General features: G+C 41.7%; 1 protein-coding gene across 1 annotated transcript in view; it reads right to left on the reverse strand.

The window, feature by feature from the left end:
* The window catches only part of TRPC6 (transient receptor potential cation channel subfamily C member 6), a gene marked incomplete at its 5' end in the record, with an annotated part of 117996 nt that extends 109819 nt beyond the window's left edge, over positions 1-8177 (reverse strand). The window contains one exon of the mRNA XM_081062283.1: positions 8008-8177. Within this exon, the coding sequence (XP_080918409.1) occupies positions 8008-8177 (170 nt within the window). The remainder of the gene's footprint in view (positions 1-8007) is intronic.
* Positions 8178-13371: the final 5194 nt, after the last annotated feature.

The raw sequence follows: 13371 nt of genomic DNA on the forward strand, positions 1-13371 counted from the left end.
GCTGTTCCAAACAGACATTCTATAGGAATTATCATTCAATCAATTCTAATGGTTTAAGAGTTTTGAACAGCATACGAAATGTTAGATGCCAAAGCTTAATTGAATTTTGGCATATAGATGAGCACTTTTCCTTGTACTGAGAGAAAGCAGAAGATTCATAAACAAAGAGCAATCACAGATGGTAATTTTATCCAACTGGATCCAATTATATTTAGCAGTTTTTATAAAAGAGGGAGAAAAACAAGAATGGACTTAAGAAAATGTTTCACTTGTATGACTGACACGGGAAAAAGATAAATTGCCTTGAAGTTCCTTCTTATAACTCAAGGAACATAACTGTCTAGAGAAAAAAAATTATGCAATGTCTTCCTAGAGGTAAACAAACATTCTGTTACAGAAAAAGCGTTGGCATTTCAGCACATCTGGTAATAATAACTCCACAACCTATAATGTTGGTCCCCTAAGTTTCATGATCCTAATTTGTTATCAGCGGATGTTGATTGCTTCAAGCCAGGGGAAGTTTGGAAACAAAACAGGTGGTTTCTGTCATGCAGAACACAGACCTCCAAAGTTGTAAATTAAGAGACCCACCATTAATCCAAGGGGCAGGGGAAGATGTTGATTCTTAAATGAAAGAAAAGCAGATCTAAAGGTGATGTTTTTACACTTGCTTTTCCGCTGGGAACAGCTTCAAAATGCAAACCTATAAAGCAAGGGTTCTTGCTTTATGGTTATAGAAGTTATTTCAAAGGACATAACAGATACCAGGATTATCTCTAAATCCTAAACCATTGCATATGCAGAAGAAAGCAAGATATCACACACGCTCCCTTTGAGTGATTTTATTTATCATTTGATAAATACATTCTTATAAAAAAAAATGAGTCCCTTGGTCTTGTCCTTATAATGCTGCTAGGTTGTTATATTCTAATGTCACTGCCATTTTGGGGGGGTGGTCAGAGAGTGAAGCCACACCTCTATGGGTAGGTAGTAAGGTCTTTGCTTTAAAAAATGAACATACCTAATGTGAATGAACAGAAAAGAAGATCCTATAAAAAGAAATGGAGTTTAAAAGTCATAACTTACACTGGAAGAGAGGTGGGTTGTCTATTTGGGCTAGGACTTACTAAGGGTAGATTGTTTGAGGATGGCCTGAGGAAGGGAGGGGAGAATGCTCTCTGCCAGTTGGATGAAGCTTGGTGCTAGGCAGGGGTCAGTCCTTAGGAGACTCCACATATTAGCTGGAAGAACAGTTAGAGCCAGCCAGGAGTTCTTCTCTGTAGATGAATTCTCTGGTTATCCCTGAGCATTTGACAGGTCCTGACAAAGGACCTCATCTCAGAAGGAATTTGAAGGGAAGAACTTGGGGCTAAAGAGCTAAAAGGAGAGCAGCATGGTAGTGTCAGTACTGAGCAGTAACCGATTCTCCAGAAGAATGTGATTCTTGGGGGCAGGCAGCTGGAACATAAGATTTGTGTATCACCTTCTATGTGGACATTGGCTCTTCTGCCAAACTTAGAGGACTCAGATGCTATTTTATGAAAAGAGCCAGCATCACTTTATTCCTTATTAAAACAAATATTGAGCACAGGATCATGTCTTTGCTGAGGAATAAATTAATTCATAACTTCTCTAGACACTTCTGCTAGACACTATGCTAAATGTACAAGGATGGAGGATTACCCCACCTCGAGAGGCTTACAGTCAGTCTACTAGTAGACGGAAAGAGATATACCTCTGACAATTAAATTTGCCAACTCACACTAAAAAAAGTGCTAGAGACCTCAATATCACTATGGTCACCTTCAAAGTACTCCCCTTGGGAAGCTATGCACTGACGCCAGCACCTAGTCCACCCTTCAATGCAATTTTGGAACTCTTTTTCTGGAATGGCCATCAGAGCTGTCATCGTATTACCCTTGGTGTCCTGAACATCATCAAAATATCTTCCTTTCTGTATTTCCTTCATCTTCAGGTAAAGAAAGAAGTCACTGGGTCCAGATGAGGTGAGCAGGGAGAGTGTTACAGTTATTTGTTTACTGGCTGAAAACTCCCTCACAGACAGTGCCATGTGAGCTGCTGCATTGTCCTGATGCTAGAGCCATGAATTGTTGGCAAAAAGCTCAGGTCGTCTAACTTTTGCACGCAGCCTTTTCAGCACTTCCAAATAGTAAACTTAGTTAACTGTTTTTCCAGTGCTACAAATTCACAATGAATAATCCCTCTGATATCAAAAAAGGTTAGCAACATCGTTGCAACAAATTCGTGAACTTAATTGTCCATAAGTAGACAAATGTAAAAGAGTGTGACATGTTTGAATAGACATATTTATTAGATAGATGAATGCAAAAACAAGGGAGAAATAACAAAGTACATAAACATGTAATATGTTTCATAAGCTTGAGTCCATACTCTAATTTTAATCTTAAACTTCTTCAAGAGAATAGTGTGCTCTATCAGCAATTAATGTCAGAAAACATTTCCTAGCCTGCAATCTGAAATTTTCATTTGCTTATTTATATATAAATGTGTTCAAGACACATTTTTTTGCCTAGAGAAAAGAAGTCAGTGTTTGGGAAATTTTATTTATCTATTTCTCTTAAATCAAGAGGTCAGAGTCTGGGTCCAAGGGTTCACAGATAAATTTCACCTAAAATTATATTGAAGTCAATAAAAATTTTAAAGAATTCATGGCCCATTTAAAAAGTCATTTTTGTTTTTGTCATGTGAAATAAAGAACAGAATTAAGAATCTCTTTGGGTTTCTCCTAAGACTGTGATTCAATGACAAGTTGCCCTTTTTTTTTTTGTTCCCAGGATTTTATTGGGGAACAGTGTGTACTTCCAGGACTTTTTTTTTTCCAAGTCAAGTTGTTGTCCTTTCAATATTAGTTGTGGAGGATGCCGTTCAGCTTCAAGTTGTTGTCTTAGCTGTGGAGGGCACAGCTCAGCTCCAGGTCCAGTTGTCGTTGCTAGTTACAAGGTGCTCAGCCCACCATTCTTTGAGGGAGTCGAGGAATCGAATTGGCAATCTTGTGGTTGAGAGGATGCGCTCCAACCAACTGAGCCCTCCGGGAGCTCAGCAGCAGCTCAGCTCAAGGTGCCCTGTTCAATCTTAGTTGTAGGGGGCGCTGCCCACCATCCCTTGCAGGACTCAAGGAATTGAACTGGCAACCCTGTTTTTAAGAGCCCACTGGCCCACGTGGGAATCGAACGGGCAGCCTTAGGAGTTAGGAGCATGGAGCTCCAACCGCCTGAGCTACCGGGCCGGTCCCCGACAAGTTGCCCTCTAAACAGGAACCCCTTCTTGTCCATATGCTTGTTTAAAGAGAGCCCATCAGCAGTGGAACACTAACTTTGCATAAAATATTACATTAATTCCTAGAGAATAAACAGTGCCTTTATGTAAAACAATAACCATAGTTCTTACAAGCCACACATTATATAACCTAGGTATGAAGATACATCAGGAGTGTATTTCCATTGCATGTATTTTAAAACTTATTCAAGTCCCTTGTATTTTGGTTCATTTTAATATTCCTTCATCTTTAGTGATCTGCAACTTCATTATATGTTTAAATGGGTTTATTTTTCTCTATTGCACTAATATTGTTGTATTTCATAAACATGAGAACTTCACATTACTGGAAAATTATCACCCATTATCTATTCAAATGTTGCCTCTCCCCCATTCTCTATATTTTTTTCCTTCTGTAATTCCTATCATCTGTATGCATGACTCAATAATATTTATTTTTCCATTTCGTTACGTCTCTGTATTCTGGGAATTGCCATCAATTATGCTAAGTCTAATCTGCATTTTAACCCTCCCACTGAGCTTTTCATTTCAAAATCATACTTTCACTTATAGATTTTTCTATTTGTTTTTTTTTCAAAGTAAGTTTTATTCTTTTCTTAGGGTTTGATTTCTTCTGACATATTGTCACCATTTTATACGTATGAATTTTATATTCTCTTTCATGTTGTTATATTATCTCAAGTTTCTAAGGATTCAATACTGCTGTTATGTCATATGATGACTCTCCCTTATGGATTGTATCATCTGCTGACTCTCATTCTTGATTAATTGTTTCCTTGTATTATAGTGAGCATATCTTTAGCTGTGCTGTTGTATCTTTTGCTGTTTTCTTGAAAACCTTTGGCACTCGAGACGGCTGGTACTATTCTCTCAAAATGGTTTTGTGTTTTACTCTTCTAGGAGCCCCTGGAGTATTTTTCAGCGTGAAGATTTCTAGGTCAGCTAAGTGGTATACAAAAACTCACATGACATTCAGGCCCAAAGAATGAAATTCTTAGAGGAAGATTTCTTTTCCTCTTGCTAATAAAGTTTCTTGTTCTCATTATACTGGTAACATTTTTCTAGCCTAATTTGTCATTAAAATAAGGATCCTCGTTTTACCCAGCAGGGGAGGAAGGAGTAGGAATGTCTCAGTTCCAGCTCTGCCTCATCAGGAACCAAGGCCTTAGCTTCCCTCCACTTCATATAGACATTAGATCCCAATCTCCTGGTCACTCAAATCCATAATCCCCAAGACAGCCACAGCAGCAGTTCACAGGTTATACTCCGGGTTTTCATTTCTTTGCTTGCGACACATGGTAATTCCTTTTACTTTTTGCAAAATTTGGTGATGTTTTAAAATTATTTTAAATGTTTCATCCAGCATTGCTAGGGGTTTGTAACCATAAAATTTTTAGATTATCTCAGTCTACTGTATTGACAGAGCTTCAGTCTACAGTTTACTGTTTCATTTTTCATAATTATTAAGTCAGTTTTTCCCAAATAGAATGTTTAGTTGGACTGTGTTTCAGATCTTGAGAATTTAGAAACTCTTGACATTTTTTTATGTCCAGAATTCTTCCCCAAGTTCAGAAGTGATGGACTAAAGACGTATTTTTAAGTTCTAAATGAAGAAACTCTCGGATACACCTGGGATCCTAGCAGAACATTGATCATTTCTTGCTAATCAGCATTACAAATTGATCCAAATAGTATGTAGTAATTGATATCCCATTAAAAGTTGGAAAAGGGGAGAATTTGAGTATTTTCCTTCTAAACACCATTTCAAAATGTTACTACTACCTACACTGTTACGGTCTGAGAATATGTAATTGCTCCCAAACAAGATAATGTGCCACAATTTTCAGTAGCAAAATCATAAATATATGAAAAATCTTTCTACGTAAGAGAACTATGAATCAGAAAATTTTTTAGAAAGAGTCACAGAATTTACCCCAGACAACTTGCAAAAAACCTGTGATCTTATCAGGGAAAAATCTCAATGATTTGAGAAAATGGTAATACACATATCTAAAGTGTACTAGTGATTGCCACTTTCACAAATAATACACCCCCAACTAGGGGAAAATGTATGAAATTGTTTAAATTATAAGTCAAAAGCCTATGGAAGGGTTTATTTGGCCACTCTGCCAGAGAAAAGTAATTTTCTTAGCTCCTTCTCGTATGTCATAGGTGTGAAGTACTGTGGTTAGTGGTTAAATTTTTTCCGTTACTTGATTTTTTAACTGGAAAAAATGAAAACCTTGCCAGAGTAAACAGTGACAAAAAGTAACTATAGACCCTTTTGGAAATAATAGATTCAGAGACGAAGAACAAACTCTAATTTTGAAACAAGGCTCATTCTTAAATTTATTATAGAACCTCTGACATGACACGGGGGCATTCCTTATGAATGGAAGCACACTCAAATATTTCTGTTCATCTCTCTGCTGCCCAGGTCTATCCATTAAGAGTAGTGGTCTGGAATTCCTAAACTAAGGGGGGAAAAATACTTATTTTCTAAACAGTAGAAAACTGACTCTGGCTGGTGAGAATGCAATGTGATATATAGATGATGTACTATGGACACTTAAAACGTATGTAATTTTACTAACCATTGTAACCCCAATACATTTAATTAAAAAATATATAAATAAATAAATAAATAAATAAATAAATAAATAAATAGTAGGTAATGTAAGAAGTGGATAAATCAATAAGGCAGTAAACCACATTTGAAGAAAGTATTGGGGAAAGTTTTCAGGACAACATGGAATTATTTAGTCTCTCTCACTAGTAATACTACAAGTTTTTTAAAATCAAATTACTTTTCTCAGACACAATAATAAGTGATTATATACTGATCAGATAATAAAAAGAAAACAGAGAAGATTTTTGTCTATGGGACAGTCTGATTTTTTTAAAAGCAATACAGCTTTTTGAAGTTGCTTAACTTAGCCTCTTAGTAGATCTCAAGTCTAAGCCAATAAATAAGGTCCATCTATGTTTTAAACATATACCTTCAAAGCAATTTGAAAATAGCTGTATTCACAATATCCAGGATTAATTTATTTTTCTTTCTATTTTTTTTCTTGGCATATATTTCCTTGGTACTCAGAGTGGAGTCTACAGACGGCCCAGCAGCCTCCACATTTCTCAGAGACTGTTAGAAATGCAGAATCTTGGGCTGCACTAAGAGCCTACCAAATCAGAATCTGCATTTTAACAAGATCTCAAGATAATTTGTATGCCTATTTAAGTTTGAGAAGATCTGTACCATAAAACAGAAATATTTTCTAACTTAAAGTCAAGTACAAGATTTCTTTTGGGGGTGATGACAAAGTGCTGGAATTACATAGTAGTAATGGTTGTATTTTCTGGATATACTAACCACCATCTAACTGTATAACTGAAAGGGGTGAATTTTATTGTATGTGGAGTACATCTTGACTTAAAAAAAAAAAAAAAGTAATAGTAAATGCTTTCAAACTGTACAGCACATAGGCGAATGGAACTAGTTCCAACTTCTTTTCTATCTTGTGGGAAAATTAGATGTACCATTTCCTGGAGTTCACCTTTTACTGTGAAAGGGAATCGTAGCAGGCCTTGATTGGAAGGGGCGTCCATGTATCATGAGGGTCTGGCAGGAGCCCCTGGGGGCGGGAACATCCTCCCCAACACACACATGTATCTCTAGAGCTGCTTAAGGAACTGCTACTGAAAACTGCTTTCCTCTGGAGGGAAACCGCACATGGATGGATGTGATATTTCAGGAAACCAGACTACCCAATCAAGTAAAAGAGCACGAAGGCAGAAATGCTATCTGCCAGCTGCAGGAGTGGGCCTAGGGGTGTGGAGGAGGGGAGACTTCGCCGGCATTCCGCGTTCTGCCCACCTCTGCGACCTCCCCCGACTCAAAAAACAAATGAAAAATAAAAACAAAACAGATTCTTAAATACAATCCGTAGTTACTCTCAGAGTCCATCACAAATGACCTGACCCCCTCGTTTCTACAGTTGTCTCCAGGCTCTCACCTCTAACAGGCTCATCTCCCCTGGATGCTGTTGGTAAAAGCTTCGCGCGGTGGGTGGGGAAGCCTAAAAGTTCTATTTCCCCGACTTAATCCGGTGACCAGAGGCGGGGAGGAGGATATCCCCAGGACAAACCCACCCTCTCCCACGCACACCTTCGAACTTTCCCGCCGTCGGGGACACGCAAGGCCTGTGCGCGCCACCTGAAGGGCTAAAGCCGGCAGAGCGTGTGGACCGCTGCGCGCCCCGGATCGCGAGCTCCGCGGACGCGCGAAGGCAGCGCCAGGGACCCTCAGCGCTCTAGTCGTCTCTGCCCCAAGGGCTAAGTAAGAGTCACAGGAGCACAAATTTGCATCCGTCCTCTGCCCAGACCATGCCTTTGGCGCGGCGACTCTGTCTCTTGGAGGGCAAGAGGTGACATTAGAACTGAAAAAAATTGAGCAGGTCCCTGACCACCCATAGTAGTGTCAGTCTCACTCTCGTGGGCAAAAACATAGCCATACTTGCTCACCAGGAGCAAACCTACACCCGCACGCACCCCCTCGACGTCCCCCGCTCCCTGGGGCCCCGGCCCAAGCTCGCAGGGCCCTCGGAGGGACACGCGTGTCCAGACGCGCGCCGACCCAGTGCGTACATCCCCGCGAGCGCACAGCCTCCCGCCCACGGCGCCCGCACTTACAGGCAGGGGTAGTAGCCGTGCGGGGGCAGCGGAGGCTGCGGGCGGCCGGCGTCCCCCACCTCCGAGTGTACGAGCAGGTAGTCCTGGCTGTCGTTGCGCGGCGCGCCGGCCGCCGCCGGGACCCGGGAAGAGCCGCCCCTCCGGGGCCCGAACGCTGCGCTCTGGTTCATGGCGGGAACGCGGCACTGGCCTAGGTCCTGCTCCTGGGGAGGCGCCTCAGCAGTTCCGAGGGGTCACGACGTGGAGGGGCCTGCGGTGCGGAGGGGACGCGTCACCCGCCGGACTGGCCCGGAGCTGACCGGTGCCCAGGGGATGAGGGCGAGGCAGGGGGTGCGGACACCCGGCGGTCTGAGCTCCGAGAGAGGCTTCCCTGCTGACCCCGGGAGAAGTCACCGCTTAGGGGTCACAAAGGGGATCTTGACCCGAGCGCGTCCAGCCTAGGGGACCCCGCAGGGAGGCGGCCAGGGCTCCCCAGCCGAACGAGCACTGGCGGGGTGGCGGGTGGTAGTATAAACTGAGAGCCGGGGAGACAGAGCTGAAGAGTTACTATGTCAACCGAGACTCTCCAGCCGTTGGCTCCCGCCTTCTTCCCCCGCATCCTCCGTCATGATCCCCACCTTTAAAGGGATCCGAACGACATTCTAGAAAGCAGCGGCCAAACCCTGTCCTGTAGCCACAACTTTCAGGGTTAGGATGAACCTAAACGAGGCGGAGCCACATACGCACTCCCCCCCCCACCTCCCCCCCCCCCAAGAGTCTGCTTATTTAGAAACCATACAAATTAAGAACTTTCTAGGAAGCTCCCCTTAAGTAAAACTCCTGAAGAACCAAGGAAACCTGTTTTTTTTAAAGACACAAGCCTCTCCTTTCTCCAGACTGCCTTTATTTTCTTAAGGCATTTTCTCTCTCCTTCCCAACCCCCAAAGTTATTACAACTCTTCACTTCAAAATGAACAACGTTCTGTGTTCCCAGTGCCAGATGTTCCCAATTCCTGAGCAAACTAACAAAAATAGGCAAGCATTTTCCGCTGATACCAATAGAGGCGAACAACCTGCTTACTTTAGAGAAAAACTTTCCTTCCATCACTGCAAATTCTGGAATTATTTCTCTGCCAGATGTTCCCCACATTTCCAAACTGTTTTTATTTTTCTTTAAAGTTTATTGGGGTGACACTGTTTTTAATTTTAAAACTTAGGTTTAAAATCTGATTTAATCTTCATACACATGAGAATTAAAAACTTCTCAACAAGGATGAATCACTATCTGTAGTAGTTCAAGCAGTAATTAATTAGGAATCCACTCATTCATTCAGCAAATATTCAATCAATGCCAAGTGTGTGCCAAGCACCATTTTAGGATTCAGAGGCAAACTAGCCAGACAAGGTTCTTGTCTGCCTTCAGAGTTTTCATGGAAGAGAGGGAAACAGAGATTAAACAAACAACTGAAAAAATAAAGACAAACTGCAATGGAAATAAGACAAATTGATCTGATAGGGTGTTTGCAACAGGCCTTTCCAAAGAGGAGCTAGTCAAGTGGGGATGTTGGTAGCAAGGAGCCAGACATGAAAAGATCAGAAGCCCATGGCAAATGAATTGAAGAAAGCCAGGCTGAAATCCTGTCTGTAATGGTACCTTTGCTTTGGTGAACAATGGAATGGGTGTTGCAAGTGTGAGCAACAGCAATCAAGATAGAGGGGGAAAGAGGTCACAAATTTACAGCTTTTGACTTAGCCAGTATGCTAAGAATTAAAGCTCAAAGATAGGAACCACTGTATCCTGAGAGCCTGGTTCTGTATTTGGCACAGATATATATGTAAGGAAGGAATGGATGGATGGATAAAGAGAAAGGGAAGGAGCGAAGGAGGGAGGGAAGGAAGGAAGGAAAAGGAGGTCAGGAGGGAGGAATGAAGGGAGGGAGGAATGGAGGGAGGGAGGGAGGGAGAGAGGAAGGAAGGAAGGAAGGAAGGAAGGAAGGAAGGAAGGAAGGAAGGAAGGAAGGAAGGAAGGAAGGGGAGAAGTAGAGAAGGAGAGAAAACAAAGAAAGAAAGAAAGAAAACATTCTTGGGCACTAAAAGAACATCCCTGAAAAACTAATGTTGATCAATCTGAAGTATGTTATCTCTGATTTAAAAATCTCCTATTTGATCTCTCAACACGTGGACCAATATTTAAAAATCTTATTATATCCCAGTAAATATACATAGCAATAAACTACCATGCTTGAAATGTGTTTTTACGTGTTTTTTATAGCATCTGATATATAAAAAAAACAACTCAACAGCTTTGATACTTGAATGAATTAGTTAATAAATGTTTGATCTAAATAGTACCATTAGCCAGTAATATAATTGCCATGGCCACACTAGGGGGTTGGTTGATTGGCAGAGAAGCAGATGGTAGATTGCAGATCCTGCTTCCTGTGTCTCCAACCCAGCCACCAGCGAGGTTATAGTGGTGTGACTCCCCTATCTATGGCTCCATGTGGGTTCCTTTTTGGCCTCACCATGTCCTGCATTCTCATGTGGGGAGCAGGACCAGAGACCCCGCATGACATCCGGCATGACAATAGGTCATACTATACTGAGTATTTGACTCCAGATATTTTTGTGTTTTTCTTTTCACATATAAACATTTTATTTGAGTGAAAATACTTTGTTTTCTTCCTTAAGCACTGTGATCATCATTCATTAATGCTTCACCCAGGCTTAGGTTTCTTACTCATTCTGTCTTTCAAGTTTTTCCTTCAAATTTACTTCAAGGTCTTCAAAATATATCTAAATTTTTTTATTCTTATATGGCATTTTATGAAGGTTCAGTTTGTGATTGTCTCAGTGGGTGCAATAGCTGGAAAGACTAATGGTAAATATGTACTTTCACATAGTTAAGTACTTCCTGGTTAAGTACTCTCAACCATGTTTTAAGTAACTTTCCATCTTTTACCTCTCTTTATCAACCCCACCGCCAAGAAGTGTCAGGTTCTGGTGTATTATATTTTGGTAAATTAATAAAGGTTAAAGTGGTTGAATCAGTAAGACCCAAGGTGTATTTCAGATGTGGCAAATAATCTTGTGAAATCATTTAAACCACAGAGACCTATAAATCTCAGTCTCACATAAAGGGTCAAAGCAAAGGTGTGGCCATGAGGCTCACTGTTAAAATTCTGATGAATTTAGGTGCATGGAATAAATCCTTTCAAGTGAAAAAGGGTGTGGAGCTCTCACTGCAGCCTGATATGGGCAAGGTGTCTGCACTTGCAAAAGATAGTGTGAGAGTAAGAAAGAGTCATGATGTGAGAATAAAATAAAATATGGCAAATCTAAGAAATGTGACGAGAAAAAAATGTGTATAATCACTGGAACATGAAGCTGACTGGAATTAAATGGAAAGAAATTTTCTAAATTTCAAGAAGAGTATCCTGTCAAAGGAACTCTGAACCCACAGTAGAGCTGGAGCTTTCATCTGCTTCCTATTTGAATACCCTCAGGGACAAAATGGTTTGGGTGGGTGGCATTGATTCAATTCTCTGAGCTATAGTTATTGACATATATAGGTTTTTGCTTTTATTAACCAAGTCTATAAATCTTTTCCTTTATTGTTTCAGCTTTTGGTGAATGCTTAGAATGGTGTTATCCACCAAAAGATTACATATTTTAACCAAGAACTATCAGATCAATGAAAAGCTAATTACAAAGCTTTACTAATACCTGAAAATTAAAAATGAGTCAAAGGCCTACATCAGATTATACCAGATTATACAATACATTTTATTGATAGTTTGATGAGAATTATATATTTTTAGACTAATTTCGATAGAATGTAGTATTTTCGATATTGTCTTCCCCTCTAGGGACAGGTTTTCTCTACGATTTATTTTTTCTAAGAGTAAATGTGACAAAGGCACAAAAAAATCATTTTAAAAAAGCAATGAAAGAAACTTCCCATGTTAAACATTAAATTATTTAGTAAAACCACAGTAAATAGATTAGTATTCACAAAATAGAAAACATTAAAAGACTATAACAGAAAGTTTAGTCAAAGGCTTCAAGATATAAAGGATTTTATAGTATAATAAAGTACATGTCTTAATTCAGTGGGTGATATAATGCAGGGTCTCAGCTTCCGCTCCCCTCACCAAGATATGGTGAGGCCAAAAAGGAACACCCATGGAGCCATAGATAGGGGAGTCATACCACTATATTCTCGCTGGCGGCTGGGCTGGAGATACAGGAAGCAGGAGCTGCAATCTGCCATTTGCTTCTCTGCCAACCAACTAACCAACCTCCTAGTGTGGCCACGGCAGTTATATTAGTAGCTAATGGCTAACTGGTAACAGGTGATGGCCATCCAGCCACAGTGATGGCCATCTGATTAAAGCTGATGGCCATCTAATTACCTAGCTAGCACCTTTCCATGTGAGGCTGAGAGCCTGGAGATTGCTCTCTGGGACTCTGTCTCCACACTCCACCCTTCCAGGGTCTTGCCTGACCATCTACATGACAAGCGTCTTCCTTGAGGGGCCCTCTGTCAGGAGCCCAGTTCATGAGAAAAAGTTTCAGTCCACTTCAAGTAATGTCCCAGGGGGTATCTCTCGATGTCCACCTACTTTGTGGGCACAGCCAGACCTCCTGGGCATAGCCAGGATTCTTAGGGTACCACCAGCCTTTCTGCGCACAGCCAAACTTCCTGGGCACAGCCAGGGTTCTCAGGGTACTGTGCTGGAACAATAGTGGCTCACAGCCAACGTGCTTACATATTCTCGACTGTGGCCGGGCAAGACACAGGAAGGAAACATCCGCTTGTTCCACTACATTGTGGTATGTTCCCAAGCAAACAGTCAAGCGGTCCATCAAATCAGGGATGGAAGGCAATTCCCCATAGTCCACAGTCATTTGCCAGGGCTGTGTGTTGGCCTCACAATGTGTGTCCTCTACGCAGGGAGAGAGCTCCAAGTGCTCCCCAATGTGGGGGTGAGGGATGACCTTGACCTCACCCACATCCTCCACCAAGGACTCAGCAAGCCTTTCCTCCTAGGATGATAAGTCCTGCACCTGGGCTGCCTCAGCAAGCACTTCCCAGTCCACGTGGCCACAATGACCTTTGCTTTTTCTGGCCTATACTGGTTGGAGAACTGTCTTCCCACCCCTTCACGGGGGTCCAGCTGTCTGGCACCTGCACGGCTTTTAGTATGCTGGTCGGAGAACCATCCACGTCTCCTGTTCCCGGCGCCACTCCTCCTGGTCTTCTTGAGACTGAGTGTTCATACACACAAACTGCTCCACTGCCCTTCGGAGAGCTTTGGCTGGCACCATACCCTGCTTGCTGTGTCAAGTGTCATGCAAGGTCTCAGCTCCCTCTCAATTCCC

The sequence above is a fragment of the Rhinolophus hipposideros genome (genome assembly GCF_964194185.1).
Source record: "Rhinolophus hipposideros genome assembly, chromosome: 10".
Classification (NCBI taxonomy): Eukaryota; Metazoa; Chordata; class Mammalia; order Chiroptera; family Rhinolophidae; genus Rhinolophus; species Rhinolophus hipposideros.